Source organism: Heteronotia binoei, chromosome 6, assembly GCF_032191835.1.
Source record: "Heteronotia binoei isolate CCM8104 ecotype False Entrance Well chromosome 6, APGP_CSIRO_Hbin_v1, whole genome shotgun sequence".
Lineage (NCBI taxonomy): Eukaryota > Metazoa > Chordata > Lepidosauria > Squamata > Gekkonidae > Heteronotia > Heteronotia binoei.
In genome coordinates this window covers 132,591,847-132,618,401 of record NC_083228.1, presented here as the reverse complement: position 1 = coordinate 132,618,401, position 26,555 = coordinate 132,591,847, and the positions used below count along the sequence as shown (strand labels likewise).

Sequence of the window (26,555 nt, the reverse complement as noted above, 5' to 3'; positions counted from 1 at the left end):
AGCTATTCACTGCCTGGAAGGCGGCGGCTTTCCGGCGACCCCAAACCCACAGAGCCCTCTTGTTCAGGAGCCTATGGAGAGGCTTGACCATTGTTGCCTTGTGAGGGAGGAAGGTGTGTGAGTTCAAAAGGCTGAAACAATGGTGCCATTGGGGGTGTGTGGTCTAATATGCAAATGAGTTCCTGTTGGGCTTTTTCTACAAAAAAGCCCTGCTTCTAGTCCACATTTTTATAATAATAATAATAATAATAAAATTTTATTTATACCCCGCCCTCCCCGCCGAGGCAGGCTCAGGGCGGCTTACAGAATGTGGCAAAAGCCATGTTAAACAATAAAACAGTTATACATTTCTATAACATTTAAAATTTACCATTAAATTGACATAATATAAAAGTCTAAAATCAATCTTTTAACCCTTTTTAGGGTTAAAAAAGTGCATAACAGTGCAATAGATCTTAACCTACCATGACTTCATTGGGTTAAAAAAAGCAAAAACCTCTCCGTTCAAGAGGGAGTTTTGAAACCCAGTGGTGGAACATTCCAACAAAACCCTTATCAGAGTTGGCAAGTCCGCTCCCAACACTCTAAGGTTATCGGACTTGCAGGTGGACCCTGAACAACCTTGGTGGCTTAAAAAAAAATCCGATGTTTGGATGAACCCCAAAGGTTGTTTGCAGAGTCAACAGAATGCAGAGCGAGAGCCCAGCTCTCTCTAGTGCCCCTTATTTCCCCTACAAACAAGAACAGGGCATTATATCTCTGCCCGCCCCCCCCCCCCAAAAAAGCCCTTGTAATTTTGAAGAGTTCTTCCTTCCCCTTCCCTCTAGATTTCACAAGGAGCTTCTTTGCCCAGCGATGGAGTTTTTCATTCTGCTAGTTCTCGCCTTCTGCTGCTGCCGAGCCGGTCCTCTGCAGACACAAGACTTGGACTGTGACGACCCCGCTGTCTTCAACGCTGTGGATCTAGCGCTGCAGGAGTTTAACGGGAGGAGTATCCTCGACCACAAGTCTGCTCTGGTCGTGGTCGACAAAGCCAGGAGAATAGTAAGTAAGCTCTGCAGCTAGGGTTGCTAATCCCAGGTGGAGGCAGGGGATCCCCTGGTTTGGAGGCCTTCCCCTCCACTTCAAGGTCATCAAAAAATGGATAGCAGGAGGGAAATGTCTGCTGGGTACTCCATCATTCCCTATGGAGACCAATTCCCATAGGGTAGGAGAATTGATTCGTGGGTACCTGAGGCTCTGGCGGGGGGGCTGCTTTTTGAGGTAGAGGCAACAAATTTCTAGCATAGCATCCAATGCCTCTCCTTAAAACACTCCCCAAGTTTCAAAAAGATTGGACCAGGGGGTCCAATTCTATGAGCCCCAAAGAAGGTGCCCCTATCCTCCATTATTTCCTATGGAAGGAAGGCATTTAAAAGGAGCACAATCCCTTTAAATGTGATTGCTGGAACTCCTTTTGGAGTTCAACTGTGCTTGTCACACCCTTGCTTCTGGATTTACCCCCAAAGTCTCCTGGCTCCACTCCCAAAGTCCCCAGATATTTCTTGAGTCAGACTTGGCAACCTGATCTGCAACAGCAGTGGCGTCCAAATAATCACAAGATGCAAATTATGTTAAGGACTAGTATCTCGCTGGGCAGAAAAGAGAAGCCAATTGCATTTCTTTTATTTTTGTAGCCCACAGCATCACCTACAGGGAGTTAGCTTGGTTTATTTCGATGCACAGTCAGCTCGAGAAGTATTAATAAAAATAACCACAACTACCCGCGCAGGGCTTGTTTTGTGGAAGAAGCCCACTAGGAACTCATTTGCATATTAGGCCACACACCCCGGACATCACCATTGTTTCACATAGGGCTTTTTGTGGGGAAAGTCCAGCAAGAACTAATTTGCATATCAGGCCGCATCCCCTGACACCAAGGCAGCTGGAACTGCGTTCCTGTGCATTCCTGCTCAAAAAAAGCCCTGTACCCACATATGATACCAAAGTGCCATTATAATCCAACACTTCAAAATTCTCGCACTCAGCACCACAGAGGGGGATTAGCTTATTTGAAGGGTCAACCTTCTGCTTTTGTACTGCGTGTGCTGTAATTTTGTTACATTACGAGGAATTTCTTTAGAGGAGTCTGAAAGGAGAAAGAAAGGGTAGATTTGCTCAGATCTTCCCGAGGAGTTTCAGAACCCCTGCGCCATGTTGCTTTCTCACTTGCGGGTTGCTCTGCTTCTCTCTTTAATATTTAAAAAGTTATGGTCAAGCAAGAAGGAAATAATGGGCAAATATTTCCAGCACGCAAGTAATTCCCACTGCAGGCTGTACATACCGGAGGTTTCAAGCGTGTTTGCGGACAGAGAAAAGTGTTTCATGAGCCGCTAATGTCCAAAATAGGGTTGCCAGGTCCAATTCAAGAAATATCTAGGGACTTTGGGGGTGGAGCCAGGAGACTTTGGGGGTGGAGCCAGGAGCTAGGCTGTGATAAGCATAACTGAATTCCAAAGGGAGTTCTGGCCATCACATTTCAAGGGACCACACACCTTTTAAATGCCTTCTCTCCATTGAAAATAATGAAGGATGGCACCTTCTTTGGGGCTCATAGAATTGGACCCTCTGGTCCAATCCTTTTGAAACCTGGAGGGTACTTTGGGGAGAAGCACTGAATGCTATACTGAAAATTTGGTGCCTCTCCCTCAAAAAACAGCCCCCTCAGAGCCCCAGACATCCATGGATCAATTCTCCATTATATGGGGAATCGGTCTCCATAGGGAATAATGAAGTGCCCAGAATACATTTCCCTCCCCCGCCCCACTTTCTGATGGCTGGCTCTGAAGTGGGGGGAGGGCCTCTAAACCAGGGGATCCCCTGCCCCCACCTGGGGATTTAATATAAAGCTGCAAAAAACTGTGGAAAAATAACGAAAAAGACTGAAAATTATTTCAAAAACATACGCGATTAGTCAACTACCTCTTAAACAATATAATCATTAATATCACTAAAAATTCCAAAAAAACAAGGTAAATGTGCAAGAGATCAAGTTTACATCGTCCTTTCAGTTCATCATGTCAGTTTCAGACTTCAAGCGCTCAATGACTATTCACCCGGCTCCGCGGGAAGAATAAAGTGCCAGTGCCGACCAGATTTCAAGTGCAGATGATTTTAGTTTTTCAAAGATGTTTCTTCTGTTGCAGGTGTTCTATTAAAGCGTCCATCTTTGTAAAGCAATTTTAAATTCAGTGGGTTTTCACAGCCTCTAACAGTAAAGCTGCCTGTAATACTGTTTCACTTTCCTTCATCTAACAGACGTTTCCCACTCATCTGCAATCAAAGACATACATCAGTCCAACCTATCTTACCAATAATTAATACAATGTAGCCAAGTCAGATAACAACTTACCAACACACAAAGAAAGCACTTCTCATAGCACCAGCTCTGGAGAAAACTCTCAAAGGGTTTTCCCGCACATTCTAGCTTATATTGTCACAATAAAAAACAGCTGGTAAAAATTTAAAGTGACATTTAACCAAACGGAAATAGGAAAAAGAGCTGGAAGCCCTGCACCATTTCAAAAGCAAAACTGAATAACATTATAGAAAGCATGAAAAATCTAGTGCTGAATTTAAACCCATGGGTTCTAACGCATCCATTTTAAAAATAAGAGTAGCCTCCTCCCTAAGCAGTATTTTTTGAATTTCTCTTTGAGTTTTGTTAGTCCCTTGATAAGAACTCCTTTGCATATTAGGCCACACAGCCCCTGATGTAACCAATCCTCCGAGAGCTTACAGGGCCCTTCTTACAGGGCCTACTGTAAGCTCCAGGAGGATTGACTACATCAGGGATGTGTGGCCTAATATGCAAAGGAGTTCCTGCTACAAAAAAAAAAAAAGCCCTGCTGGTACTTTGTCACTCCCAGGGAAGATGCATCCATCACAAACAGGTCCACACTCTGTTGGTGTTTGCAAACAGCCACTCAGGTGTCTTGCCCAGAGAACTGGTCCTGTTAAGCAAAGATGATCGATAACAGAATGTTTTCTCCAGACAGGTCCTGACGCAAGTTTCTTTATTGAGGTGGCCTTCCGGGTAGAGGAGACCGTTTGTTCCATTGGAGAAGACATTCCGTGGCAAAAGTGTGAGTTCAGAGTGCCGGCAGTAAGTATCTAATCCTCCTCTTTAAAAATTATGACTATGCACAAAGTTGACAGAGAGCTGTACTGAGGATTCCCAGCCCTAAGCCCGAGAGGGAGAATTTTTTTGGAGGGGGGGATGTCTGGGAATGGTGGCGTTTCAAGAGGATGTGATGTCATTACTACGTGATGCTTTATGAATTGTCCTTATTTTTATGGTAAAGTCCACAAAGACTAGGGGAAATTCCTAGAGCATCACTATCAACACCATTTCCCCTGTTTTTTCTCCTGCTCTTCAAATTATCAAGGGTAGGGAACTCAGGGCATGGTGGGGCTAGAGGTTTGCCACCACCAATGGGCAAAAGAAGAAGAGGAAGAAGATATTGGATTTATACCCTGCCCATCCCTCTGAATCTCAGGGGGGCTTACAGTCTCCTTTACCTTCCTCCCCCACAACAGACACCATGTGAGGTGAGCGGGGCTGAGACAGCTTTCCCAGAAGCTGCCCTTTCAAGGACAGCTCTGCAAGAGGTATGACTTACCCAAGGCCATCCCAACAGCTGCAAGTGGAGGAGTGGGGAATCAAATCCGGTTCTCCCAGATAAGAGTCCGCACAGCCTAGCTGTTCCACAAGAGCAGACTCTAGAATGCCCACCTTCCACTGTGCCTAATGGGCTGGTGGCATTCTTAGAAACAGTATGAGGGAAAAGACATGGGACATATGCATCTACCTCATTTTTCTCCTCCTTTTGAGGACTGCAGAGTGCTGAGCACAGTTCTCCCATTATCCATTTTATCCTGACAACAGCTTGGAGTTGCCAGGCAGTGCTGGCATCCAGGGGCGGGGACCTACCTGATTGGCGTCACACCAGTGCCACAACATCACTTCCAGCCTGAAGTAGAAGTGACGCTCTAGGATGCACCAAAACCTCTACAGTTTAACCATAGAGCATTGGATAAATCCTAGCGTGTCGTACTGATGCCATTTTTGGTTTGTGCTGGAGGTGACGCTGCAGCATCTGTGCAACACCAAATTCCCCTCCTCCTCTATTTCCCCCCTGCCACTTTGTCGAGCAGCACCAGGAAACGGGGAGGGGGGTCGTGGTCCACAGAGAGAGGTCTCTAGCTTTAGTGAGAGATCTGCCTGCCCAACCACACCTTTGTGATGTAGAGCCAATTTGGTGTAGTGGTTAGGAGCAACGGACTCTGATCTGGAGCACTGGGTTTGATTCCCCACTCCTCCACATGCAGCCAGCGGGGTGACCTTGGGGCAGCCACAGTTCTCTCAAGAGCAGTTCTCTCAGAGCTCTCTCTCAGCCCCACCTACCTCACAGGGCGTCTGTTGTGGGAATTATTATTATTATTATTATTATTATTATTATTATTATTATTATTATTATTATTTATTTATTTATTTATTTATTTCCCGCCCTCCCCACCGAGGCAGGCTCAGGGCGGCTAACAACATGTCCATACAGTAATTTATACAAAACTTTAAAATCAACATTAATCTTAAAACCATTCTAATTCACAGTTAACATAAATTAGCAATAACAGTAAGCATTTCTGGTGCTATTCTGTCGGTTGGCATGACGGCGAGAGTCACTTAGGCGAGAGTCACCTAGATGAACCCATCAATCCACCAATCCTTCAATCAGCAGTCCACAAAGGCCATCCTGAAAAGGGTGGTCTTGCAGGCCCTGCGGAATTGGTCGAGGCTCCGCAGGGCCCGCACCTCTTCTGGGAGCTGGTTCCATAGGTGTGGAGCTACAATAGAGAAGGCCCGTGTGCGGGTGTTCTGCAGTTTCGCCTCCTTTGGCCCGGGGATAGCCAGCTTGTTCTTCCCCGCTGACCTCAGTGCTCTCTGGGGCTCGTATGGGGAAAGAGGAAGGGAGGGAGACTGTAAGCTGCTTTGGCACTCCAAGTAAAGGGCGGGGTATAAATCCAACTCTTTTCTTCTTCTTCTTCTTCTTCTTCTTCTTCTTCTTCTTCTTCTTCTTCTTCTTCTTCTTCTTCTTCTTCTTCTTCTTCTTCTTCTTCGGTAGAGGCATGGAAACTAACTCATGATTCAGAGTTCTGGTCTAACATACTAACTATGGCACCACACTGGCTCGAAGAAGTCAATCCCCATCCACAGTTGATACCCTAGCAGAGATGCCAAGGGTGAAATTATGCAGCATCAGGGGGGGTTTTTGCTTATTTTTTCAGCAGGAATGCAATTCCAGCTGGCTTGGTGCCAGGGAGTGTGGCCTAATATGCAAGCGTCATTTTGTAGAAAAATAGGTGGTGGAGCTCATTAGCATAACTCATAAGCATATGCCACCCCCACCCCCAGCCAAAAGCAACCCGATGCAAAAAAGGAGAGCCCTGGGCGAGTGAGGCCTGCTTGGGCTGGCTAGAGATCCAGCCAGCCCAAGCAGGTCTCACTCACCTGGGGCTCTCAATGGCCACACACCCCATAGTCAAAAGGCCAGTAAGCCACCCGCTGCCCAAAATCACATATAAAGTGAAGAAAGGGTGGCACGGGCTTCTCCAGGGGTTAATGAAGACTACTGGAAGTGTGGCACAGCCCCTGGTGCCTGGCTGCCTGCCTGCTCTCCTAATCCAGGGGTTGTTATGCAGCTGCACCTCCTATTCAATGGACAAGGTAGGTGGAGAGGAAGAGGAGGAACCCTCAGGAAGGTTCAGGAGCTGTGCTCCTGTGAGCTCCTGCTGAATTCAAGGCCTGCTAATACACAAATGAGTTCCTGTTGGGCTTTTCCTACAACAAAAGCCCTGTAGTTTACCAACATGCTAAAGTCTACAGTGCCAATCTATGTACGTGCAGCTCTGCGCATGTTCACAATTGGACTATATGTATAAAGGCTTTATTGTCCAGGTGTACTCAATTACCGCATTGGAGTGCAAGACTATTTACTGTTGACCAATCCAAAGACTTCCATTTCCATGCAGATTCCTTCTTTACGTTGATGAAGGCCTTCACTGCTTGCTCCTTATCGAACTTGTCCACACAGTTCCCAAGAACGAAGGGAGAGGATCAGAACTCCAGAACAGCAACTGATACTACGGTTGCCAATCCCCAGGTGGGGACAGGGGATCCCCTGATTTGGAGGTCCTCCTCCCCACTTTAGGGTCATCAGAAAGCAGGGGGGGGGGAATGTCTGCTGGGCACTCCACTATTCCCTATGGAGATTTATTCCCATAGGAAATAATGAAAAATTGATCCACGGGTATCTGGGGTGGCTGTTTTTTGAGGTAGAGGCACCAAATTTTCAGTATAGCATCCAGTGCCTCTTCCCCAAATACCCCCCAATTTTCAAAAAGATTGGACCAGGGGGTCCAATTCTATGCGTCCCAGAAGAAGATGCCTCTTTCCTTCATTATTTTCTATGGAAGGAGGGCACTTAAAAAGGTGTGTGGCCCCTTTAAATGTGATGGCCAGAACTCCCTTTGGAGTTCAGTTATGCTTGTCACACCCTTGCTCCACCCCCAATGTCTCCTGGCTCCACCCCCAAAGTCTCCCGGCTCCACCCTCAAAGTCCTCAGATATTTCTTGGATTGGATTTGGCAACCCTAGCTGATACTGCTGTCGCTTTCTGCATTATAATTCAAAGTCGTTCCCCATTTAACCTTAATCCTTTTTTTTTTTACAAAGCCTCTGACAACGGATTATACCAGCCATTTCCAAACACCATTTCCAGCAGTGATCAGTTATACGATACATTCTCTTTGCTTTCCTTTCGACTGATTTCCAGAGCTAGATTAATCCCTGGCATCTGCAGAGGACCTCGTGTTTCCATAAAGGAGTCCTAGCCGGAGCTCTTCTCGATAAAAACAAGCTATGAAACGACATTTTTAAAAGAAATCCTTCGCTAACTCACTGCCAAGATAGATTAGGCTAATGCCGGAGGCTATTTATTGTATTTATTACTCATTCATTTGACACGATTTCTAAACTGAGCTCTCTGCTTGAGAGCTTACATGCTCGGAGAGCCCAAAATACAGCCTGAAGCAATTATAGAATAAAAACTTGATTGAAGATTACAAGACTCAATTAAAAGCGAATGACAACCGCAGGGGTCCGGGATAAGAATCTGGAGATTTCCCACTAGTACAACTGACCCCCAAGTGACCGAAATGAGTTCTCTTGAAGAAAACGGCCACTTTGGAGGATGGACTCTGGGGCATTATCCCCTCCCCTCCCCAATCCCTGCCCTCCCCAGGCTCCACCCGCAAAATCTCCAGGTATTTCCCAACAGAGAGCTGGCAACTCTACCACCCAGGGCTTTTTTGTTGTAGCAGGAACTCCTTTGCATATTAGGCCACACCCATGCGATGTAACCAATCCTCCAAGAGCTTATAGTAGGCCCTGTACTAAGAACCCTGTATGCTCTTGGAGGATTGGCTACATCACATGGGTGTGGCCTAATATGCAAAGGAGTTCCTGCTACAAAAAAGCCCTGCTGCCACCACACAATCCACTGTGCCAGCCAGGTTCTCAGCTGGTCTGACCTGCTGGCTCCAGGACTCCCGGAGTGCCCTGCTTTTCTATTGCTCTTCTATCTATATTGCACCTACCCTATCATAATGTAGTAGGATGGTCAGTAAAAACCTGTCTGCTTCTTTGTAATAACTCATGATGCTTGGGGGGGGGGGGGTTAGCCTGTAGCATTACCAGGGCTTTTTTTGTAGAAAAAGAAGAAGATATTGGATTTATATCCCGCCCTCCACTCCTAAGAGTCTCAGAGCGGCTCACAATCTCCTTTACCTTCCTCCCCCACAACAGACACCCTGTGAGGTAGATGAAGTTATTGGATTTATATCCCCCCCTCCACTCCAAAGAGTCTCAGAGCAGCTCACAATCTCCTTTACCTTCCTCCCCCACAACAGACACCCTGTGAGGTGGGTGGGGCTGGAGAGGGCTCTCACAGCAGCTGCCCTTTCAAGGACAACCTCTGCCAGAGCTATGGCTGACCCAAGGCCATTCCAGCAGGTGCAAGTGGAGGAGTGGGGAATCAAACCCGGTTCTCCCAGATAAGAGTCCGCACACTTAACCACTACACCAAACTGGCTCTCCCAGCAGGACCTCATTTGCATATTAGGCCACACCCCTGACATTACCGTTGTTTCACGAAGGGCTTTTTTTTGCAGAACAAGCCCAGCAGGAACTCATTTGCATATTAGGCCACACCTCCGACACCAAGCCATCCTGAAATGCATTCCTGTGTGCTCCTGCTCAAAAAAAAAGCCCTGAATGTTTCTAATTCCCAGTAGAGTAACTTTGGAGTACCGATGAACACATTGCAACTTGCAAGTGGTGGACATTTACGCAGAGCAGATAAATGCTAAGTGTTGTCTTTGTTTTTGGTTATTTTATTTTATTTGTCCTGGTAGGCCAGAGGCAATTGCGAGGCTCAAGTTTACTTTGACAACTTACGCAACTTTTTGAATGTTTCCCAGGCATGCGGCTTTGTCCCAGGTACGTAAGTTTTCTAAATCAGGGTTTGGGGAGGGGAGGGACTTCAATGGCATGCAGTCCACCTTCCAAAGGGCCCATTTTCTCCAGGTGAAGTGATCTTTTCCCAAGAGACCACCGGCCATCACCTGGAGGTTTCAAACCAAGAGAAAACCACGTTCCTAAAGAATACAAAATCACTCAAAAAAAATCTTATGAGAACTTACAATTACTCTTGCTGTCTATCGAGAACGAAGTTTACTTGGAAATGAATTAGCACATTCAAAGAGAACTAATATTATTTCCAAAAGTACATTAAACGCAAGTGTAAATAATACAAAATTAGAGCGCCCATCAGTTTAAAGCCCACCAGGACGTGCTACTCAAATGTAGCTATGTGGACACGCAGACCTCTCCGCAGAGAAACAAAGTACCTTTTTTTTAGAACTTCCAAAAATAATTTTTAGTAACAGTGTAATGTAGATTCGGTTGATGAAGAGAAGTATGTTTGATAACGCGTTTCCTAGGTAGGATTACGTGTTTCGATGCCAACTTCCTCTGATCAAAATACTTCAGTAATCTGGAACTGAACATATACATACAGAAAAATGAACTGCTAGAAAGAACAAAAAAACAATTTCACGGTAGGTACGGGAAGAGTTCCACTCACCCAATGCTTAAAGACAATATACACGCAGTTAGTCAATTTCTCAAAGTAGCATTAGCGGTTCTCAAGCGGAAAGGAAAGGAAAGGTCCCCTGTGCAAGCACCAGTCGTTTCCGACTCTGGGGTGACGCTGCTTTCACAAAGTTTTCACGGCAGACCTTTTTACGGGGTGGTTTGCCACTGCCTTCCCCGTTCATTACACTTTCCCCCCAGCAAGCAGGGTTCTCATTTTACCAACCTTGGAAGGATGGAAGGCTGAGACAACCTCAAACTTGCTACCTGTTCCAGCTTCCGCTGGAATCGAACTCAGGTCGTGAGCAGAGGGCTCCGACTGCAGTACTGCAGCTTTACCACTCTCCGCCACTCAAGCGGAAAACGCCCAGCCTAATCCTTAAATACATGCAGGTGAAACTTTATTAATTATTTCAGCTTTGGACATAACTCCTATATTATGATACTGTACTGGTACCTTCCTGAGCTGTAAAACTGTGATTTCTCCTTTAAGATAAAGTGTCACCTGAGTGTATTTAAGGATTAGGCTGGGCTTTTCGCACTTGAAAACCTTTCCTCAAGTGGAGAAACTTCCTTCTGGTGCCACCTTGTGAACACCTGTGGTGTCAGGACCCTGCCATATCCCCATTCCTCACCGGATCCTGTTTGCAATACAGATGGACACAGATGAAACATGTTCTCAATACACGTCAGGCCCCAGCATCTGTGGGCCAGTTTGGCCAACCTATGGCGCACTAACCCTAGAGCTCTCCCTGGAAAAATGCAAATCCCACTGAAGCAGTGCAGTAGTATGCAAAACTGAGCAAATGCAGCATGGATTACTAGGCAACCGCAGGGCTTTGAAGCATCTTAGTTAATTTCCAGTCCCCACTTCCTCAACAGAAAGTCTCTCCGCCAGTTTCAGACATATGTATGAAGCAACAGTGACACCTAGTTGTTGCTGGCATTCAGGGGTGGAATTCCAGCAGGAGCTCCTTTGCATATTAAAAAGGTAAAGGTAGTCCCCTGTGCAAGCACCAGTCATTTTCGACTCTGGGGTGATGTTGCTTTCACGGCAGCCTTTTTTCGAGGTGGGGGAGGTTTTTGTGTGTTTCCTCCATTATGCAGGGGGTTGGACTAGATGACCCTGGAGGTTCCTTCCAACTCTAGGATTCTATGATTCCATATTAGGCCACACACCCCTGCTGTAGCCAGTCCTCCAAGAGCTTACAAAAAAGAGCCTTGTAAGCTCTTGGAGGATTGGCTACAGCAGGGGTGTGTGGCCTAATATGCAAAGGAGCTCCTGCTAGAATTCGACCCCTGCTGGCATTAAATAAGAGGTGCTGGCATTCCACAGGGAAATTTTGCATCTTGCTCATGAAGGATGGCATCTAAAATTGTACGCATCCAGCATATCAATCTCACATCACTGGAGAATGAGGTTCAGATTCTAAAAATGAGGGAGGGAGGATTTCTGCCTGTATTTGAGGACAGATACAAAGAGAAGCAACCTTTCTGCACGCCTCTTGTATGGGGTTTAATACATGGATTTAATAGAGCCACTGGGCAGATTCCGACAGCCGTTGTTTACCTGCCGTATCTTTAAGCAGATCTCAAAATGTGCTGAATGAGTCTATAGAATGTTGCAGCCAGTGTGCTGGGAGTGAAATCTGAGCCCAGAGACGCTTCATTTAAAAGCTTTCAACTGTTATGAGACTATGCAGGGCTTTTTTTTTGTAGCAGAAACTCCTTTGCATATTAGGCCACCCACCCCTGATGTAGCCAATCCTCCAAGAGCTTACAGTAGGCCCTGTAAGAGGAGCCCTGGAGGCTCCTGGAAGATAGGCTACATCAGGGGGATGTGGCCTAATATGCAAAGGAGATCCTGCTACAAAAAAACCCCGTTTCTGCTTCATTTTCTGCATTACCTAGGGCTGCCATACTCCAGGTGGCACTTGGAGACCACCCACTATTATAATTGATCTCCAGACAACCAGGATCAGTCCCCTGGAGAAAATGGCTTCTTTGGAGGGTAAAACTCTGTGGCATTATAATCTGCTGAGGCCACTCCTCTCCTCAAACCCCGCCCTCTCCCAGGCTCCACCCCCAAAATCTCCAATCCGGAGCTGGCCATCATAGCCTCAGTATTGGCTAACAGGACTCTATTTATCCTGTATCCAGTGAGAGTGAATGGACGACCCAGGCAGAGAAGAAGGTACGCATACGCAGAATAGTCCCAACCTACAGGTGAAATGAGAACCCCTTTCCAGAGAAGGCAGTCCCGTTAGCCTTTGTGCACATAGTGAAAGTACAAATCTGTTTGGATTTCATCTGTATATTGTTGTGATGATCTGAAGAAGGCATGGTCTACTCAAACACAGCTACTGCCTCGGTAAGGTTGCCAGGTCTGGAAAATACCTGGAGACTTTGGGGGTGGATACAGGAGAGGAAGAGGGTTTGGGGAGGGGAAGGGAAGGGCCTCCGAATGGTACAAGGCCATAGAATCCCCCCTTCCAAGCAGCCATTTTCTCCAGGGGAGCTGGTCTCCGCCAGCTGGAGATCAGCTGTAAAAATGGGAGATCTCCAGGCCCCACCTGGAGGCTGGCAACCCATAACCTAGGACACGTGTCTCAAGCCATCCAGCTCCACAAGCTGTCTCATTATTGTGTTCCCAAGAAAATGGACTTAACAGCATAGTTGGGGGACTCTGCTAGTCCAATGATATTCTGCAACAATTGAGCCTTTGTACGCTGTGCTCAGTCAGTTTATTGGTAGAACTATTGAATTAATTGTAGTACCTGCGTGCACATTACTGACTGTCGAGGGCTTTTCATGCACTATTGTGAGCGAGCGTATCATGTGATATTATTGCCTGTGGGCACGTCTGGTGGTCAATGGTGCTATTACTAACCAGTATTAAGAACTTAAAGGAACATAGAAAAGACAACAAAATCATTATTAACATTGGATTTTATGATATGGCATTAACTCTCCAAAGAAGCATTACTGAAGTCGTTCGGTTTCCTACTCGGCTTTCCCTCCCCCCTCATTTTATCAACCTAGGGGTGGGGGCTAGAGATCTCCTGGAACTGCAACTCCTCTCCAGATGAAGGCAAGGAAATGGCTGCTCTGGAGGGGGGGGACTCCATAGCATTATACCGCACTGAGGTCCCACCTTCCCCAGGTTCCACCCCTCAAATGTCCAGGAATTTCCCAACCCAGAGGCGGCAGTCCTAATAGCCACTGCCTTCTTACATCAGAGACTAGCTGAGGAGTAGGGCTGCCAATTCCCAGGTTCAGAGTAGAGTACAATCCGAGAGAGGTCACTATAATGGGTAACACAACAAACAATGCAAGCTAGTGACCAGTTTACTAAGAAGTATATAGAAATCAGTCCAAATGTCCAAAACATGTACATTCAAGTCCCAAAGTCGTGTGGTGACAAGCCAATCGATTAAGTACTTGTTTCTTTCCAGTCTTCATCAGACCTGGGACCAATATTGATTCAATTATATGGATTTCTTACACAACTTTCAGAAAAGAGGGACGCAGAGCGTCTCCAGCATCATTTTCACCTCGGCTACAGCTCAGTATGTGGGTTCTGATGAAGACTGGAAAGAAACAAGTACTTAATCGATTGGCTTGTCACCACACTACTTTGGGGCTTGAATATACATGTTTTGGACATTTGGACTGATTTCTATATACTTCTTAGTAAATTGGCCACTAGCTTGCATTTTTTGTTGTGTAATCCTCAGGTCCAGGCAGGGGTCTCCCGCCTGGGAATCTCCCCCAACATCGCTGGTGTGATGACATCACCCGGAAGTGACATCATAAACATGGTGGCACCCATGCAGGGCCGCCCTGGGCGTTTCCAGGAAAACTCTATGGTTTTCCTGGATGCTCCAGCTATTTGGCAGGTAAAAACTCTATGGTACCTATGCCATATAGCTAGAGCATCCGGGAAAACCATAGAGGTTTCCCAAAAACGCCTAGAGCAGGCCCGCATGGGTGCTACCATTTTGATGATGTCACTTCTGGGCAACATCATCACGTCGCATGTGCACTCCGCGTGTAAGAGAGAATCCCCCGCTGCGGGAAGCTGGGGACTTGGCAACCCTACTGAGGAGAGTGATAGGGTCAAGTCCAGCATCTGTATTCCCTGAGGTGGAACAGTTGCCAGGGCCCTAGGGTTCCAGGTCTCTCTTGGTCACTGTCAGGGGATGGGGAGGGGTAGAGTTGCCAGCTATAGGTTGGGAAACTAGGGCTGCCAAGCTCCCCCGGGGGCTGGGGGATTCCCTACCTGGGAAGGCCCCAACCCGCCGGCAGGGAGCAGGCTGCCCTGCCTCCAAAGAGCCCCGTCATTGCATGCTGCCATCACCGCGATGGCATCACTCGGAAGTGACATTGTCACGTGGGGATGCTCTAGGACTTGCGCTAAAAACTCTATGGTACCATAGAGTTTTACCACGATTCCTAGAGCGTTTCTGGTGTGACTTGGCAGTGGAGGGACTTGGCAGCCCTATGGGAAACTCCTGGGGATTTGGGGATGGAGCCTGGAGAAGACAGGGACAGTGCTATAGATTCCACCCTCCATAGCATCCATTTTCTCCAGGGGAACTGATTTTTGTAGTTTGGAGATGAACTGAAATTCCAGAGGACCCCCAGGTCCCACCTGGAGGCTGGCAACCCTACCGGGTGCCCAGGGTTTCGGGTGGGTCCCACTGCTGCAGATTTGCATGCTTCCCCCCCACCACCACCAACTGCTGGGGGCAGGTTCGAGGCCCCAAAATTGGGGGAAAACCCACCCCTGTGGGAACTTGGCAAGCCTAGTTGTTGTGGGGATAAGATGGCGGAGGGAATAGCTTTATGCGGTGCCTTCAGCTCCTAGGAGCAAAGGCAGGCTAACAGTATGATAGTGCAGCAAGCAGGATGTGTTGGTACACTGAGCAGGTCAGGACAGGAGGGCAGGCTCTTGTAATTTATACAAGGCATGTCCAAACAATCCTTCTAGGCACGTCCAATCCATCCTTCATGCTCTCTGCCAGTCACAGCAACATATGCTTGGAAGACTCCCCTTTAAACAGCTCCAAAAAAATTGAACATCCCTAGTCAGCCGGTAGACCTTGATCCTCTCTTTAGGATTTTGAGATTAGTCATGGTGACGGAAAGCATTCTCCATATTCAGAGGCACTAAACCTCTGAGTCCCAGAGCCAGGAGGCAACATCAGGGGAAGGCCTCAGCCTCTATGCCCTGTTGTTGGACCTCCAGAGGAACTGGTCGGCCACTGTGTGAGACAGGATGCGGGACTGGATGGACCACTGGTCTGATCCAGAACTAGGGTTGCCAAGTCCAACTCAAGAAATATCTGGGGACTTTAGGGGTGGAGCCAGGAAGCATTGGAGTTGAACCAGAAACAAGGTTGTGTCAAGCACAATTGAACTCTAAAGGGAGTTCTAGCCATCACATTCAAAGGGAACAATCATCTTTTAAGTGCCTTCCCTCCATTGGAAATAATGAAGGATAGGGGCACTTTCTTTTGAGGCTCATAGAATTGGACTCCCTGGCCCAATCTTTTTGAAACCTGGAGGGTATTTTGAAGAGAGGCATTGGATGCTATGCTGCAAATGTGGCGCCTCTACCTAAAAAAACAGCCCCTCTGGAGCCCCAGATACCCGCAGATCAATTTTCCATTATACCCTATTAGTATCGGTCTCCATAGGGAATAATGGAGTGCCCAGCAGACAGTTTCCTTCCCTCCACCCCACTTTCTGGTGACCCTGAAGCCGGGGGGAGGGCCTCCAAACCAGGGGATCCCCTGCCCCCACCTGGGGATTGGTAATCCTATCCAGTAGTGCTCTTCTGATGTTTTTACAAAGGCCTTGGCCTCTCTGCCCTGTTGTTGACCCTCCAGAGGAACTGGTTGGCCACTGTGTGAGACAGCATGCTGGGTTAGATAGACCACTGATCAGATCCAGCAGGGCTCTTCTGATGTTCCTATGAAGGCCTTGGCCTCTCTGCCTTGTTGTTGACCCTCCAGAGGAACTGGTTGGCCACTGTGTGAGACAGCATGCTGGGTTAGATAGACCACTGATCAGATCCAGCAGGGCTCTTCTGATGTTCCTATGAAGGCCTTGGCCTCTCTGCCTTGTTGTTGACCCTCCAGAGGAACTGGTTGGCCACTGTGTGAGACAGCATGCTGGGTTAGATAGACCACTGGTTTGATCCAGCAGGGCTCTTCTCATGTTCTTACAAAGGCCTTGGCCTCTCTGCCCAGTTGTTGGCCCTCCAGAGGAACTGGTTGGCCACTGTGTGAGACAGCATGCTGGGTTAGATAGACCACTGGTTTGATCCAGCAGGGCTCTTCTCATGTTCTTACAAAGGCCTTGGCCTCTCTGCCCAGTTGTTGGCCCTCCAGAGGAACTGGTTGGCCACTGTGTGAGACAAGATGCTGGGCTAGATGGACTACTGGTCTGATCCAGCAGGGCTCTTCTGATGCTGTCATGAAGGCCTCGGTCTCTCTGCCCTGTTGTTGGCCCTCCAGAGGAACTGGTTGGCCACTGTGTGAGACAAGATGCTGGGCTAGATGGACTACTGGTCTGATCCAGCAGGGCTGTTCTCATGTTCTTACAGAATTCTCTGCCAGAGGAGGGAGTGATGGCCACAGCAACAGGCAGCTTGAAAAGAGGATTAGACAGATTCATGGAGGATAGGTCTATCAGTGACTATTAGCCATGGGGACTGAGGATAACCTCCACATTCAGAGGCACTAATTTTCTGAATTCCAGAGCCAGGAGGCAAGATCGGAACTGGTTGGTCACTGTGTGGGACAGGATGCTGGACTAGATCAAGCGTGACTAAACTTGCTTAATGTAAGAACCACATAGAATAAATGTCAGATGTTTGAGAGCCACAAAAAACGAACAAATATTATGCAAATGTCTTTATTAAAACTCTTAATACTTCCTTTGCACAGAATGATAAAATACATATGTGTGCACTTTACAACATGACCATGATAGCATTCTAGCATGGTCATGTTGCAAAGTGGGAATAACAGTCCACATAAGACCAGCATAGGAAATTCTTTTCTGTTACCAATGGGAGAAGGAAACACACATGTACCATGTAAAGAACTGACCACCATTTGCATCATTATGCATCTCTCTTTGCCTTAACACCAAGGTTAGTAAACACATCTCCTACAAGAGCTATGAAACTAATGGGCAACCCTGTGCCACTCTCTTTAATTCCATCCCTCCTTCCAGTGGCTCCCTTCGCTCTTGCACTCACAGCCCAGTCTGGGTCTCTGGGTGACTTCTGTGGTAGAGGAGAAGATCTTTCAAGGATGCCTATTTCCCCCTTTCCCCACTTCACACATGGTGGAAATAGTCGCCTACCTATGGGGCAGCACTCAGAAACTGACTGAAGTCCTGATGCTAAACACACCCACTTGAGGATAAGCAGGGGTAGAATTCTAGCAGGAGCTCCTTTGCATGTTAGGCCACACACCCCTGATGTAGCCAATCCTCCAAGAGCTTACAAAAAAAGAGCCTTGTAAGCTCTTGGAGGATTGGCTACATCAGGAGGGTGTGGCCTAATATGCAAAGGAGCTCCTGCTTGAATTCTAGCCCTGAGAGTAAGCCTGCATTATGTTTTGTTTGACCTCTGGAAGCAGCACAATGTGCGTGAAAGAGCCACATGTGGCTCCCAGGCCGTAGTTTGACTACTCCTGGATTAAACAGACAACTGGTCTGATCCAGCAGACCTTTCCAATGTTCTCACAGGTTCAAACTCAGGAGGTCTGCCTCCAGATGAAAACAGATGGGCAACCCTAATCACTAATCGCAACGCTGACTCAACTTGTTTTTTGAATGATTTCTTTCCCCCCAGAACTGTGACAAAGCGTTGACGGAGAAAAATTGGTTTAATATGCCTAAAATCGCTGGAACGGCCAACTAACACGGAGAGATCGACAGGTTAAAAACGTTCACATTAATCAACATTTACCATATCAGCAAAAATGTCCCAGAACAGAATGTGAATAAATGTGACTCCTTATAAATATAGTAATAGAATATATTACACAATCAAGTCTTCAGTACCATTAATATGATAAATTATATTAGCATCAAAATGTGAATGATCTTATCCATAGCAAAATTTTCTGGTATTGAAGGATCACAATAGAAGAAATGAACAGCCCAAAATATCTCAAATATCCGGCTCTGCTGAGCCCAGATGATCATCATAAAACCCCAAATTCCTATTTGAATACCAATTACTTGCACATAACTTGTACATCTTTGCAAAAAACATTTTAAATTTTTTGTTGTTGTTCAGTCGCACAGTCGATTGTGATTCTTTGCGACCCCATGGACCAAGTCACGCCAGGCCCTCTTGTCTTCCACCATCCTCCGAAGTCTGCTCAAATTTGTGTTAGTTACATCGGTAACGCTGTCCAGCCATCTTCTCTTTTGCCGTCCCCTTCTTCTTTTGCCTTCTGTCTTTCCCAGGATCGGGGTCTTCTCCAGGGAGTGCTCCCTTCTCCTTTGGTGGCCAAAGTATTTGAGCTTCAGCTTCAGCATCTGACCTTCCAGGGAACAGTCTGGGTTGATTTCCCTTAGGACTGACTGATTTGATCTTCTTGCAGTCCAAGGGACTCTCAAGAGTCTTCTCCAGCACCATAGCTTGAATGTTTACATGCCACTTTGTAATGCCCTTGAATCAGGCACACTGTCTCAGACCAGTTTACCTCACAGGTTGTTGAGAGGACATATTGGAGGATGGAAGAATGACATAGGCTACTTTGGGTCCCCAGTGATGAGAAACACAGGGTATAGATGAAGTAATTTTTTTAAAAAATATATCAAAATAAACAAATTGCATTAAATAGCTTTAAAGGTGGATTCAACAGATTGATGGAGGATAAGTCTATCAATGGCTATCAGCCATGACGACTGAGGGAAACCTCCACATTTGAAGTCACTAAACCAGTGAGTCCCAGAGAAAAGTGACAAAGTGAGAGGAGAGGTCAGAGGGCAGCTCCCAGGTTAAGACAAAGAGAGGCATCCCGTTCAAGGAAATAACATCTCTACGCCCATAGAGGGATGTAGCACCCCCAGTGTCTGAGCATGTTGAGTCACTCACTCCAACACCAACCATAATCAAACCAGCTACTGAAACCTCCATTCCTTTGCCATTTTTGTTTGTTTTTCAGGTGCAGCTACGGTGGCTGTAACCCACGCAACCTGCACCGGTTGCTGGACCCCGTTATCCCCCGACAATCTGCAACTCCTGCCCCTTGTGAGATACACCATACGGCGCTTTAACAACCAAACCAGCCACCCCTCCTTGTTTGAAGTTTTGGAAATCACAAAAGCCCAAAGTCAGGTTTGTGTGGTCCAATATATTGTAAAGGTACAATACTGTATTTTACCCAAAGAAGGTACTCTCGATATGTTTATGATCGAGTCTGCTCAGGGCAACTGTCCTGAAAGGGAGGGAGAGGAAGGAAGCGTATTCTTTCCTTTCCAATACAGTAATTTGAGGGTGACTACTGGCATTAAAGTTGTAAGCGAATAATTTGGCTACTGTAAAAATTAGTTTGGTCTGTGGCCATCCTTCCTGAGCTGACAAAAATGTGTGAGCCGGGGGCTAAAAAACTGTGAGCTAGCTCACACTAACTCAGTTTAGAGGGAATACTGGTCCCAGTATGTGTGTATTAAGTGCCATCGAGTTCAGGATGGTCTCTCCTTGTGATCGCTATTCCTGGGCAGGGAACCTATGGGAGAAGACAGTTCTTCAGATATACTAGTCCCAAGCGATGTAAGATTTTAAAGAGCAAAACCAACACCTTGAATTGGGTTCAAGAGTGAACTGGTAGCAAGTGTAATTGCTGCAGCGTGGAGGTCACATGCTCCCAATAACTGGCCTAACCAACTGTCTAGCTACCACATTCTGCGCTAGCTGCAGCTTCGGAGAATTCTGCAGGGGGAGCCCCGAGTTAATCGCATTGCAGTGGTCCAGCCTAGTTGTAATTAAGTCATGGATCACTGTGGCGCAGTCCGACAGGTGGGGCCAGCTCTAGACCGTCCTGCACCGTAGGCAAGGCAAACTTCTGGTGCCACCCCCTGTGCGCTGGCATCACCAAGTCACAAGGGGGCACCCAATTTGGTATCCCCAGAAGGCTGGCGCCCTAGGCAATTGCCTAGTTTGCCTAGCGGCAGGGCTTGCCCTGCTGCCACGCCCAGGAATGGATGTAGCTGACCCACCAGCCAAAGCTAAGCTGAAGCACTCCAGAAGGCCTCAACCACCTGTTTTTTCTAAGATGACTGCTGTGCCCGTGGAGACTGACCAAGATGGGTAGCCATGTTAGTCTGTTTGTACCAACAGAAAAAAGTGAGATCCAATAGTAACTCTGAGCATACCCTGCCACAAATTTAGTTAGTCTTTCAGGTGCTACTGGACTCTTGCTCTTTTCTACTGCTGTGTTCAGCAGCGCCCCCTAGCTGCAAACCTGGCTTTTCAAGGGTACTATAACCCCCTCTAAGACAGGAGAGTTCATTTGATCACTGGATACTATATACCCAAAGATCTCCAGCCTTGATTCTTCTAAACTTGTGGCCCACTGTCAATTCCTAGTACTATTAAAGACCTCGTTTTGATGCTATTAGCAGCGATTAGACATGCACGAGCTTCCGAACGGAAAGACCAAAAAGTTCCTTCAATCCATCAGTGGTATCAAAATGTATGGGGGTAAAATAAGACCACAGAGTGGATCGCACAGCAAGACAGACAGAATAAATCCTCTAAAACATGTCTAAATGGGCAGCATCGTTAGAGGCATTTGCGGATTTGGTTGATGGTAAGATTGCCAAATCTGTGTTGGAAAATACCTGAAGACTTTGGGGGTGGACTTGGAAGAGAGTGGGATTTGGGGAGGGGAGGGGAGGGGCCTCAGCAGGGCTGGTGCTAAGGGTTCTGCCACTATAGGCAGACCCCTGCGCTGCACCCCCCCCACCAGGCATCCTTTTTTTTCTCGTGCGCACGCCACAATGATGTCGCTAGAAGTGTCGTCATTGTGTGCATTGTCGTTGGAAAGGCACCTGGTCGTTGGACAGTGGCCGAGTAGTACCTTCGTGGAAAGGCGCTGCTCCGCCGCTTTCAACCCCAAAGCAGGCAGGATGCCTTTAAAACACCGCACTCTTGAGTTGAAAGTGGCCGAGCGGTGCGGGTGAAGAGGGAGAGGGACGGGCAATGGATGGGCCTCCCCCCCACCCCACTCCAAAGTTGCTGAAAGACTCGCTCCTGAGCCGCATTCAGAGAGGCGGATGCCAGAGCCCCGGAGGCCACCTCCCTCCCCCTCAAGAACAGCTGAAAGTCTTGCCACTGCCCACCGTGACGTCATCACGCTGGGCACTCAGCCCACTCTTTCAGCTCTGAGGGATCAGGGCAAACTCCTCCTATCCCTCCAAGCTGAAAGAACAGTCAGCCTTTCCCTTCCCTGCGCCCTCAGAGGACACGAGGGGAGGGAAACGCGGCTCTTTCGGCTTTGAGGGAATGGAGGAAAATTCTCAGATCCCTCAAAGACAAAGGAACAAGGCAGGCTTTCGGCCCTGGGTGCTCTCCGAGTTCGCCCAGGACTGAAAGTGCCGTTGTTTCTCGGTGCTGAGGGGCATGAAGGGTTCCTCTGACCACTCAGCGCCCAGAAACAATGCGCCTCCCCCAAGAGCCGGTGCCCAAGGCAGTTGCCGAATATTGCCTAATGAACATACCGGCTCTAGGCCTCAGCAGGACCGGATCTACATGTTTTTTGAGGAGGGGCAAAATTAAAAAATGGCACCCCCTTATAGGCCATTCTATCTTATGGTCCCATAGAATACAATGGACTCCATAAGCAATTTGGCGCCCCCTTCTGTCAGCGCCCGGGACACGCCCCCCCCTCCCCCCCCTAGATCCAGCCCTGGGCCTCAGCATGGTGCAATGCTCTAGAATCCACCCTTCAAAGTAGTCATTTTCTCCAGGGGAGCTGATCTCAGCCAGCTAGAGATCAGCTGTAAAAACAGGAGATTTCCAGGCTCTACCTGGAGGCTGGCAACCTTACTTGATGGTTCAACAAAACTGCCTACAAATCTCCAACAAGCTTTATTGCTTTTTCATTAAACAATAAGGGCAATTATTGACATTTCATCAACTGGTACACGAACACTTGGTCCATGCTAAAAAGAAGAGAAAAGGAAATCTGTATGTTCTGTAGCTTGAATAATATCGACTCATGGCTACCTGACATAAACAATGACATTGCTCTGCCTTTATTATTAAGGCATTGAAAAGTTTTATAAAAGGCTTTAAATTTGAATAAACTGTTTAAAAGTTCTTTTAAAAAGACAGGAAAGATCTCAAGTCCCTGGTATGCGTTTCTACTTCCCCAGAGAACCTCTGGCTTGTCAGGTTTAAGCTTCAGCTTGTTCACCCTCATCCAGCCAGTTATTGACTCCAAGTACCAATTGAGAACATCGACAGCATCCTTGGGAATTAGGTGGAAAAGAAAAATAGAACTGGAGATCATTCACCTGTTGGTGACGCCACATCCCAGACTTCATGGATTCTGTTGTGTATTGGTTGATTCGACTGCTGGTTTGTTATGCCTTGTTAGTTGACCTTGAAGCATATTTCATCGCCCTCCAGGATCCTGATGCCTACATTCCGATTGGCTATTCTTTTAGAACCAGCCAATCGGGACGCGAGGCATTTCTCTCAGGAAATGCAAATGAAGGATCCCAGAAAGACCAATAGGGTGGATTGCCGCCCACATAAGGGGGCGTGTTTAACTCAGGCCGAATAGATATAAGGAGTGGTGTTGCCTGTTTGTGTTCAGTTCCGCTCTTGTTCAACAAACGTTCTTGCTTACTTCAAGCTGGCCGAACTTGGTATATAATAGATGCATGGTGGCTTCATGTAGATATTAAATAGCATGGGGGATAAGACTGAACCCTGAAGAACTCCACCAGTCCTCAACCATTTCCCCCTCCATCAGCTACTTTATTCAAATTTATCTCAATGTTTCTTCCAGGTAGTAGCAGGATGGAAGTATGCGTTTGAGTATTTGGTAAAAGAAACAAATTGCTCCAAGGCTAAATTCCCGGACCTGACTCCAGAATGCAAGCGCATCCCTGAAGGTGTAAGTGACCCTTTTTTGTACACGTCACCCTCCCAGAATAAACAGGTGTTTCTCTGATAGCGCATAGATATTAGGACCGTCTTATTTATGGTGGATGTAAAGTGTTTTCTTCAATGTTGGCTAAGTCAGGCCTACCAGCTCTAGACTGGGAGGTTCCTGGAGATTTGGGGAGCTGAGTCTTAAAAGGCTGGGGCTCGGAGAGTGGAGGGACCTCAGCCATAAAGTCCAACCTCCTCTGAAGCTAGGGTTGCCAAGTCCTATTACGAAATATCAGGGGACTTTGGGGGTGGAGCCAGGAGCAAGGTTGTGACAAGCCTGATTGAACTCCAAAGGGAGTTCTGTCCATCACATTTAAAGGGACCTCACACCTTTTAAATGCCTTGCATCCATTGGAAATAATGAAGGATAGGGGCACCTTCTTTTGGAGCTCATAAAATTGGACCCCCTGGTCTGATCCTTTTGAAAGTTGGAGGGTGTTTTGAAGAGAGGCACTGGATGCTATGCTGAAAAGTTGGTGCCTCTACCTCAAAATACAGCCCCCCCCCCTAGAGCCCTAGATACCTGCAGATCAATACACCATTATACCCTATGGGAATCGGTCTCCATAGGGAATAATAGAGTGTCCAGCAGACATTTCCCTCCCCCGCTTTCTGGTGACCCTGAAGTGGGAGGGGGCCAAAACCAGGGGATCCCCTGCCCCCACCTGGGGATTGGCAACCCATTTTTTTCCAGGGGAGCCGATGTCTGTAATCTAGAGATCATCTGTAATTCCAGGAGATCTTTCTTCAGGAAGGTGGCAACCTTAGACTGAGCCACAGGGTAGACATATTGATCTGCATTATAATAGATAGATTCAAGTCCAGTGGCACCCAGGTCTGTAGCCACGGGGTGGGGGGTGCTGTGGGAGCACCGCTCTGACTTCCAGGCACATCCTGTCTCTCTCTGTCTCTCCCTCTGTCTGTCTGTCTTTCTGTCTCTCTCTCTCTCTGCCATGGCTGAGCTGGCAAAGAGTCAGCAGCAGCAGCCGGAGCCAGGAGAGATGAGCAGGACACTGCAGCAACAAAAGTAGCAAGCAGAGGAGCAGAAGGCAGAGGAAGCCATGTGGAATGGACTGGGGAGGGGGGGCATGGATGGAGCCTCCGGCTACAAAGCGCCAAAGTGCCAGGGTAGGGGAGAAGGAAGTGGAAGGAGCCCTCCCCGCTCGCACTCAAGGTGCAGTCCCTTCTTGACTCCAAAGTTTTAGGGTCGGCTACCTCGACTTGGCCACTATCAGAGCCTCCAGCTTTTGCCCCTGCCCCAGAAAGCTTCGGAGAAGCGGCAAGCCCTGCAGTAGATGGGAAAGGGTGCCCCCTGACTTTTAAAAAAGCCCCCCGACTTTTAAAATCCTGGCTACGGCCCTGGTGGCACCTTAAAGACCAGCAATTTTTTTAGAGGGGGGTTAATAGGCTTTCAAGAGTCAAAATTCACTTAATCAGATGTCAGGTATGTGTCAAAGGGAGCTTTGGTTTTTGAAAATGCATACCCTGGCAAGAGAAAAGGAGAAAAGAAAAAAGAAAAAAACAGAAAAAACATACATAAAATAGAAAAAAGACTCCTAAGTTTCTCTACAACGTGATTACAAATCTTGTCCTTGCTATATATGAAGAATAAAGAATTCTCTATTTTTTTGGCGTCCCAATATCTTAATCATTAAAACCACAAATCATCACATCATTGTTATCTTTTCCCTGCAAGACATTTATAAGGAGTTTCCAGTCTGTAATAAATGAATTCATTGTTTTTTCCCTAACCAATGCAGTTAACTTAGATATTGCTGCAAGGTCCAATATCCTCTCCAACCGTTCTTCTATTGTAGGTATTGTCGGAGACTTCCATTTTTGTGCATATAATTTTCCTGCTGCTGTGGTCATATATAAAAACAATGTTCCATGACTTCTTTCCATATACCCTGAAAATCTTGTTGGTCTGAAGGTGCTTCTCTAGCTGTCCTGGACTGACCCCAAACTCCAGATTTAGTACTATGCTGGTAGTGGGAGCACTATTAATTTTGAAAGTCCTGTAAAATCTTAATCACATTTGGCAAGCGTGGAGTCAGCCGAGTCACTGTTATTCCCATTTTACAGACTTAAAAGAACCAAGACGGAGTAAGTGACAGCCAAAGTTATAAGGACAAAGCAGGGCCTTTTTTGTAGAAAGAGCCCAGCAGGAACTTATTTGCATATTAGGCCACACACTCCTGATGTCACCATTGTTTTGCATGCAATGAAATTGCTGAGCAGTCAGGTTAGAACGGATAAAAGGAAGTCCTTCACCCAAAGGCTGATCAGCACATGGAATTCACTGCCTCAGGATGTGGTGGCGGCTACAAGCATAGCCAGCTTCAAGCGGGGATTGGATTGGAGTTGAGGTCTATCACTGGCTATTAGCCACAGTGTATTGTTGGAACTCTCTGTCTGGGGCAAGTGATGCTCTGTATTCTTGGTGCTTGGGAGGGGCAACAGTGGGAGGGCTTCTAGTGTCCTGACCCCACTGATGGACCTCCTGATGGCACCTGGGTTTTTTGGCCACTGTGTGACACAGAGTGTTGGATTGGATGGGCCATTGGCCTGATCCAACATGGCTTCTCTTATGTTCTTAGGGCTTTTTTGTAGGGGGGAAAACCCCAGCAGGAACTCATTTGCATATTAGGCCACACCTCCTGATGCCAAGCCACCCTTAACTGTGTTCCTGCCCGTTCCTGCTCAAAAAAAAGTCCCGGGACAAAGTCAGGGCAGAGATCAGGCCTGACCCACAAGCTACTGGACTCCCAACAGATTCCTCCAGGTGCAGGCTTTGATATGCAGCCAAAAGCCATTCCAGGAAATGAACACACAAATATGATCTGGATTTGCTTTTAATTTTATTTTGGCAACGCGAGTTGCATCGGCACAACTGCCAGAAGAAATAAAAAGATTAAAACAGCAAACAATTTTCACTCCAGGCGGATCATTCCATAAAGAGGAAGTTATTAAGCTACAGCATCTGCATTGCAGTCTGGAAGGAAGGAAGCTTCAAGTGGTCTATGCGAAAGACGAATATTCTCTCCTGCCAGGAAGAAAGACGAATATTCCCTCCTGCCGGGCTGTACTGGAATTCAACAG

At 47.2% G+C, this 26,555-nt stretch overlaps 1 protein-coding gene across 1 annotated transcript in view; it reads left to right on the top strand.

Annotated features, from left to right (window-relative positions):
• The first annotated feature begins 586 nt into the window (after nt 1-586).
• KNG1 (kininogen 1) overlaps nt 587-26,555 on the top strand; it is a 40,020-nt gene continuing 14,051 nt past the window's right edge. Inside the window, exons 1-5 of the mRNA XM_060242627.1 lie at nt 587-1,044; nt 4,034-4,144; nt 9,514-9,598; nt 19,453-19,625; nt 23,308-23,415. Coding sequence (XP_060098610.1) covers nt 688-1,044; nt 4,034-4,144; nt 9,514-9,598; nt 19,453-19,625; nt 23,308-23,415 — 834 coding nt within the window. The 5' untranslated portion in view covers nt 587-687. The remainder of the gene's footprint in view (nt 1,045-4,033; nt 4,145-9,513; nt 9,599-19,452; nt 19,626-23,307; nt 23,416-26,555) is intronic.